General features: G+C 32.6%; 1 protein-coding gene and 2 pseudogenes across 1 annotated transcript; 2 read left to right on the forward strand and 1 right to left on the reverse strand.

The window, feature by feature from the left end:
• The first annotated feature begins 58 nt into the window (after nt 1-58).
• LOC139785831 (nonsense-mediated mRNA decay factor SMG9-like) lies at nt 59-3798 on the forward strand. The gene is given in 8 exon segments (XM_071724998.1): nt 59-187; nt 560-746; nt 886-1179; nt 1282-1426; nt 1992-2010; nt 2013-2111; nt 2188-2299; nt 2559-3798. Coding segments are annotated over 8 exon segments (969 nt in total). The 5' UTR covers nt 59-153; the 3' UTR covers nt 2638-3798.
• Nucleotides 2698-3510, reverse strand: LOC139785829 (protein Dr1 pseudogene; annotated as a pseudogene).
• A 164-nt stretch (nt 3799-3962) lies between the features above and the next one.
• LOC139785828 (vascular endothelial growth factor receptor 3-like) lies at nt 3963-6948 on the forward strand (annotated as a pseudogene).
• Nucleotides 6949-8912: the final 1964 nt, after the last annotated feature.

Genomic DNA, 8912 nt, shown 5'->3' on the forward strand with positions numbered 1-8912 from the left:
AAATTATATACCAATAACCACGTTGTACTCTCATAGTCCTTCCCATCACCACGATTTGTAATAACTATTGATTTATATATTATTTTATCTTTTATTATACCTCTGTTATATACAATTTAATAACAAAGATTTTTTTATAGAAAAGATACCGATATGTCTTCAGCAGTACTAGTAAAAGTACAAGATTGTAAGTAAATTCTTTAATATACAGCATAATTTATATAGGGTGTCAAAAAATTATTGAATTTTTTAAAATAAAATTCTCTGATTAATTTGGAGTCGTTTTTTCCTCGACAAAAATATTGAGATTGATTCTAATTTTCTCTAATTTTTTACACCGTATATTTTTATAACTAAACTTTTTTATCGCTTATAAATTAGAAATTATTGACTTAACTTGCTAAAAAAAGTTAGTTCAATAAATTGAACAAAGAACTTGTAATTAAAAGAACGTCCGATAATTTTGGGATTCTATATATGTTATAGGTTATATATTAATATATTGCAGGATACTTGGAAAATTAATATATTATAATAGCAAGATATTAAAATATTTCAGCGATCCGTATGCTTTCCATCTGTCCCGAAATGAATACGTGTATGAAATTCATGGATGAAAATATGCAATTATGTGAAAATTCAATAGATTTTCTCTACGATCAGCAAGACTTTCTAGTCGTTGGATGTCTAGGTGCGCAAGGTGTTGGTAAATCGACGATTATGTCACTGCTAACATCACGTTATTCGTACGTATTGTATTTGTTTGCAACATACATTAAACTTTTTTACTAACGAGGAGAAGGTTTTGGGGGACTTTGTTTACCCCCTCAAATGACCTCTCCTCGTAAAATTGATGTTACTTTAATAATTTTATTTTATCGTCAGGTCTAACATTTTTCAAGTTCAAGATTTATCACATTATGAAACTAGTACAAATTGTACCACTGGAATAGACCTTTTTGTAACTAAAAATAGAGTGATATATTTGGATACACAGCCAATTCTTTCTGGATTTGCGATCGACGCTGCATCCTTTGATCAGAAGAAAGGTGCACCTGATTTTGCGAACAGTGATTCTAATTTAGAATTACAATCGCTCCAGTTTGCAGCATTCTTATTTTCCGTATGCCACGTTATTATATTTGTACAAGATTGGTTCGTCGATCAAAATTTAGTAAGGTAATTATGTGAAGGAAAATATTTATTAATTTGGCTATAACATAATCACTTTTTATCGCGAACATTTACAATACATAATGAAATATCTGTTTCTCTTTGTAGATTTTTACAGACCGCAGAAATGTTAAAACCATCCTCAACAACTATCATAGATCAAGATTACGTAGAATATTATCCCCATGTTGTATTTTTGCATAACAAAGCGGAATTGCAAGATTTTATGCCCGCTGTTATCGACGAAACGAAGGTACTCCGACACATGGCGTACACGAGTTATCGACTTCAAATATAGCTTATTCTTTGAAATACAGCAAATCTCCCCATATTCTTAGACTCTAGGCCGGAACATAATACAAAGGTACAGGCAATAGGAACAGGGAATAGCAACGGAATGCATCGATACACAGCTTCCGATAGGTTGAAAATCTACATTCCGTTTGTATTCCCTATTTCTATTGCCTGTACCTTTGTATCGTGTTCTGGCCCTCTCTCCATCTTTATTCTTTTCATCATCTGAATTAAAAGTATTTAAATTTCTATAAATTTAATTTCCTTTTACACACCGCTCCCTTTAGCATTTGATTTCAATTATATTATCGTCTGTCTTTTAGTTGTTTTCTTAAATTGAATGCGCGTATAGTATTCTTATTTTATGTGGCAAACTACTGAAACGAATTGATGAATTGATCGAAGAAGAAATTGTGAATCAGAAAATTATAATCAAATTTCAAAAATATATTAAAAATATAGAGGCTTGATTGTATTTAAGTGCTATTTTGAAAATTATCATGTTTTTAAGTTTTTTTTTCCAGGATTTTTATAACAAGGTGTTTCTAGTTCTCGACTACAAACTCATAGCGGTATAGATATGAGTCATTGTTCGACAGAAAGTAGCTTAAATTTATTTTTGATACCTTCGAGGGCTAAAGAAGGTAAAAGATTGTTTTAGATCATTTATAAAAGATTGCACATTGATATTTAATATATTTAATTGCATTCTTATCGTAGAAGACAAAACTTTTTGTGAAAACGAAGAATCTCTTATAGACAAACTACGAACAAAGATACATGGAGTTGCTAGGAATTCAATTACACCTTTTGTATTAACAGAAAAAAATTGGTATAAATCAGATAATATTCGTTGATAATATTACAACAATAAGACTTTTATATTTGTTACTAATCAGAGACTAAATTATTTCATCTATTCCTCGTTTTATTTATATTCTAATGATTTGATTACCAAATCGATAAAATGTCAATGAAAACTGAAGAGAAAGTAAAAAATAGATGAGCTAATTTTATTTCGATAAGAGATAAATATGAAAAGTTATCTACAATATTATATGTCCCTAAAATAATACAGGTGTTATTGATAGGTATCATTATGTTTCAAAAGTTATAGAAGTAATAAAGAAAAGCCATCTATCTTCTGAATATGGAAGACTAATGCCTTAAATGTAAAAGCCTACATGGAAGGATGTGAAAAAGAAACAAAGGTATAATTAATCCACTTAATCATATGATACATTGCTTTTATAAATTATAATATTAAATTAAGGAGTGTAAGAGTGTTTAATATACAACTTTGTGAGGTACATAATTAAATGATTAAAGACAGCTTCTAAGAATAATAGAATTTGTGTATTTGTGTGTGTGTGTGTGTGTGTGTGTGTGTGTGTGTGTGTGTATTTAATATTTTTCACTTCATCGCTATTCTCTCTCTCTCCCTCTCCCTCCTCTCTTTCTCTCTCTCTGTTTTATTCTAAATATTTCATTTCAAGTAAAAAAAAACATGTCTGCACAAAAGGTTCACCGATAGAATTTCTTTATGAATAATCTTCTTGCTCACTGTCACCTTGCTGCATAGATGCCATTTGTGTAACAGCTTGTAATTGTTGCCACTGTTGCTGTTCCGCAACTGCTTGTTCCTCTCTTGCTTTAGCAAATAACTCCTGCTGTTGCCGTAATAATTCTTCCTCTGGAATTCCCAAATTTTCTAATCTGGTACTTTGACGTCTTCTTTTAGCCGCTACAGCTTTGCAGTCTCGTAATACAGCTTCTGCCTCTGCATTGTAATCACCGAAGCCCAATTTATCGAGCGCTTGTAGAACATGTTCCGCATTTAGTTTTCTTTTGTTGTTGATTGCAAATTTCATTTGCCTCGGAGGACAACAGGTGAATGAATTCCGTGCAGCAGTTCAAGATAAGCTCTCTAGATTCGTTTGCAACTCGCACATGAGGCAAGATCTCCTTGATTATTTTGTTAATTGACGCACGAGGAAGCGTAAGCTCGTCGTCGTCGGTCGGTGACATCGCAGCTGAGGCCATTTGACTCCTAGAATATTAAAAACTAGAATTAAAAACTACTATATATTCAGAAAGTTCAGAATAATCTGAATTGGATAATTATGACGTTCCAAAGATGCGTATACAGAACGAGTTTTATTTGCGCGTGCCAAAAAATCACCGCCACGTATCTCAGGAAATATTGGTTTATTGCAAAAAATGTTTTGGAATCATCCTGTATATATAAAGATGTATAAATTATGACAAATATATATGTATGTTATATTGATTTTTATTATCGATAAGAATAAATCTGACATTTTAACTTTTGTTAATTGTAACAATTATTTAATTTATGGAATTAGACAGTAGATGTATACATATTCCCAACAATTTGCAACATTTTTCCATTACTATTTTATTAAATAATATGTAGCATTCTTGAAATAATAAGGTGGTAATCATCATTTTATTATAGGAAGTGGTGAGATTTTTACGCACTTGCGATTATCAGATAAGAGTTATCTAGATATGTGTTTTGCTAAAGATAAACTGAAATAAAGCACAGTATTATTGGACGAAACGGACATCTTGTCACTCTACAAGTTACAACAAAACTATAAAGTAGTAACGAAAAATATTATGTATCTACATTATTTAGATAATGGTCATATAAGATGAAATGTTTATACCGTGCAAATGGATTTATATATGTGATCTAGTTGCGTTGCTTTTATATTTTGATACGATATGCGCAACAAACGTAAAAAATGTAGCAAAACTTGCCGGCGTTGTGGAAAATATTACGGTGTACGTTTTAGAAGACGAAAGTTATTTAATAAACGATAACATATTGAGATCATTGGAATTGAATGTATCTTGGACGCCACCAAATGGAGGAAACAACCCTCTTCGTACAGGTGCGCTAATTAATACTTGGCAATAATAATTGTCTATAAAGATTATATAACAAAAATTTCAATGTGTATTACAGCATCATGATTACGAGTATCTTAAATGAAACCGGTATAAATAAAACAGAATGTACGGAAAGTTCCGCGCTCTATACCGTGCAAAATAAAGGTCCATTTAGCATATCAATACCACAAAATAAATTATCGAACGACATGCCGGAGGTACAAATACATCCAAATTGTACGTACAAGATACATGTATATGCCAACCCAAGAGCTAAACCTACAGTCAAGTTACCAGAGGTAAAATTATGAATTAACATTATGAGACAACATTAAACTCAAAATATCAAATTTTCAAGATATGTTTTTTATTACATAGGTCATTTATAAAGTTCCGGAATGTATCGGACCGAAATGTAGTTGCGCGGATGCAAAATCTATCTTGCCTATCCCAAAAGTGGAAGCGATCCGAGCGAAAAAAAATTTTGTTATCAACTGGAACGTTACCTCGACGAGTTCTCATATTCGCTCTTATGTAATTAGGTGGGACTCTTTTATTTCATTCTATTAATTTAATTTTCCTACTATTCTACTATATACTTGGATTATGGCGCAACGTATAATTTTCTAGTATCGGCATACCATTGTTGATATCAAAAGCAGGGCATTCGGTATATAATATCACGAAGATAAGTAACGTGACTTCTACGACAAATACCTTTAGTTGGAATATGATGATTGACGGTCAGTATATAAAAGTAAACAATGGATACAAAATATTGATAGCAGCAATGGATTCGCGAGGTTGCTTAGGAACTCGAGGTGGTTTTACTATTAATGCGAGCAAAACTAAAATATTGAACGGGAGTATTATGGTATATATCGTAAAAAAATACATATCGATAATTAATATGTATAATATAAAATTCATATAGTTTAATTATGTCGCAGTGGTTATTACACGCCGGTGTTGCTATTTGTGTCGTATTAGGCTTTATCAGCATTGCGTCGATATATAATAAAAATGGATATCAACTTGTCGCGCCAACTAGACGGTAAGATTTAAAATTTCCCAACTATTTTTTTCAACTTTTACGTATGTGTAGTAATTATTACATATACATATATTATAGCAAATATTAAGGTTTTATTTTTTTGCAACAGGAAACAAACAGTGTCCGGTCTTTCCGCTTGTAAGCTGGCTCAATGGCCAGATCTAGTTTTCCAAAGACGCAATATTGATATATACGTCGCGAGGTCTGAGGTAAACTGGAAAAGGATTGAATAATTAGAAAAAAAACCTTTTAATCGTAGCATTCACGAAACTTGTTGTAGGAGACGTATTATAAGGCGCGGAAAGATATATTTGAAGTGCCATATAAATATATAAATGTTAAACGTGAATTAGGAAAAGGACAATTTGGTAAAGTATATCTAGGTAGTATAAATAATAATGAAAACACGTTAATAGCCGTTAAAATGTTACAATGTTCCGACGCGTGCAACGAACCTGAAGCCAGGCATCAATTATTGGAAGAAATCAAAATAATGAAAGCAGCTGGTCCTCATACACATTTAGTGGGCCTTATAGGTTGCTGCACTTTACCAAAAATCCTATACGTATACTTTTAGAGTATATGGAAGGTGGAGATTTGCTCGCGTATCTACATTATAGAAGAAAAATCAAATTGGACGATATATCTTTGTGCAGTTTTGAAAAAGGCAGTATCGCGAGATGTGCGAATATTATTGAAGGAAATAAACACGACAATGAAAATCTATACGATATAATCGAGAAGCAACAATTTATAAAATTCGCGCTTGATATCGCAAGAGGAATGGAACATTTGGAAGTTAAGGGAATTATACATAGAGATTTGGCAGCGAGAAACATCCTCCTCACTTCAGATCTAACGTTAAAGGTAGATAGATAGATGTGTATATTACGATTAAAAAATCGCTTATAGAATTACATGGATTTATTATGGATTTAGATTTCTGACTTTGGCCTGTCACGAAATGGAATATACGTGATAAATAATATGGCTGGCAAAATTCGTCAACTCCCAATACGTTGGATGTCACCGGAAGCTGTACGCGATCATGCTTTCTCTTCTAAAAGTGACGTTTGGTCATTTGGGATTGTACTTTGGGAAATTGGGACTTTAGGTTCTTTTCCATATGCTAGTATACAGGATAACGAATTGTTGCGTTATTTAACTCGAGACAAATGTCACTTAGCATGTCCTAATACGATTTCTCAGGATATATATAAAATTATGTGTTCTTGTTGGAATACAGCTCCGCGAGATAGACCTAGTTTTGCACAACTTGTTTTAGACTTGAAGACACTAAAAAAACATTTACATTCTCCGCACGAAGCAAGTAATCCTTGTTACGCATTGCTATCACACTAGTACATCTTGGGATCAATGATTATATCTATACATATATATGTTGTAAAAAAAAACTTGAAAAAATATGTGTATAATTTTAATAATATTGTACGTTCCGTTGGCTACTACATACTCAATCTAGGAAAATATATGCCGTTAAATCTCAACTTTTATTCCATGGAATATAAAAACTATGATATTAAAGAGATGAGATATTTTATTAAAAACAGTTTAGTTTTGATAAGATACAGCATACACCGTAACAGCTGAGAGTAAGATCGGCAATAAATACTCGATAAATTCCAACAAGGTTACAGAATGACAGGGTTAGTTTAATCATATTGATAAACTATTTGTAAAAGAATCTTAAAAGAAGATGAGTTTTTTTGGATACATAACGGTAAAGAATGTAAAGAAAAAATCATAAAATTTATGTCATTTTGAAAAAAACAACATTAACCTTTTATAAATATTAACATATATTTTTGTTCAATATTTACCATGTTAAATGTAAACAAACGGTAATCCTATACTACAATTTAGAAAAAATATTTCGTTATATATTAAGATAAAAAAGGTTTTATTTATATATCTTTTAACTCACTTGTTATATTACTCCGTTACGGTTATTAAGGTACTGCAACCTAACCTAAATGCGATCAACCATGAAGTATAGAGATAAGGAGTACAAATACAAATTCACGGTATAACCACGGTATATTGAGTATGAGTATGGCTGAGTTTCTAATTTCATTGGGCGCGTTCAGCAGAACAAACCGCTCAGAAGCAATCGAACGTGATTGGTTCTTACTTTTAGATCCAACAAATCAACGTAGCGTGTTGATAAGACGACACTCAACAGTTGTGTCTGCTGAACGCGGCCAATGACTACGTTTTGGATTCTGGCACACAGGACGCGGAAGCGCTTGCCGCGCGGTAAGAAGCGACGCGGTAGCCAATAAACTTTTGGTTCTTACGGAAAAGCAACACGTTGATTAGTTACCGCGTCGCTTCTTGCCGCGCGGCAAGCGTTTCAGCGTCCTGTGTGCAGAAGCCATTTATCCCAATCGAGTATTGTGCTGTCTGTAACCTCAGTAGGGGAAGATACTCGATACCCGATTATCTATTACCTGTATCCTTTATATAAAAGAAATCTAGTTATGACAAATAGATATCACCTCTTCTTTCTAGTAAGAATTAAATCATGACGAATTATTATTTCACCATGAATCTTAAGAATCTAGAGAATCTTAAATAATTTAAAAACAAAACCAGAGAGCTTGAGTCGCCAGTGAATAATTAAGAATTAATAGAGAATCTCTATTAATTAAATAATTTAATCTGTACAGTATCATGATTTCATAAATTAAACTAAATAATTCTAACTCTTTATTCTCAATTCTCATTTCTCAATTCTCAATTCTCAATTCTCAATTTTAATTATAAATATTCATTATTTATTTTAAAACTATCAGTATCCGTTATTCAAACCCGATTTTCTATTCCCTCTATCCTTTATATAAAAGAAATCTAGTTACGACAAATAGATATCACCTCTTCTTTCTAGTAAGAACTAAATCATGACGAATTATTATTTCACCATGAATCTTAAGAATCTAGCGAATCTTAAATAATTTAAAAACAATACCAGAGAGATTGAGTCGCCAGTGAATAATTAAGAATTAATAGAGAATCTCTATTAATTAAATAATTTAATCTGTACAGGATGTAATAAATATGCCAGAAGTCCAGCCGGGAAGGGCAGGATTAAATAAAGATGCCCGAAGTCCCGGCCGGGAAGGACAGGATTAAATAAATGTCTACACTATAGTGCAGACATTAAAACGAAACCCTTACTACGTTTACGCGAGCGTTACTTCTGTAGTTACTTACGATAATTCCTTCGCGTAAACGGGATTTTCCTTCGCGTAAACGGGATTTTGTAGTAACATACGATAATTTAACGGGTGAATTATCATAAGTTACTACAGAAGTAACGATCGCGTAAACGTAGTACCTGGCGTCCCTCGAATCGGATCACGCGGGAGTATTAACGGCGATCGGCCGCGAGGCCTCACGCCACTCTGACACGCTTGGCTCTAGAACACCGTGACCGCCGGGGCACGAAGCC

This window comes from Temnothorax nylanderi, unplaced genomic scaffold (assembly GCF_030848795.1).
Source record: "Temnothorax nylanderi isolate EJ_2023f unplaced genomic scaffold, tnyl_v1.0 TNYL_tig0896_pilon, whole genome shotgun sequence".
In the NCBI taxonomy this organism is placed as follows: Eukaryota; Metazoa; Arthropoda; class Insecta; order Hymenoptera; family Formicidae; genus Temnothorax; species Temnothorax nylanderi.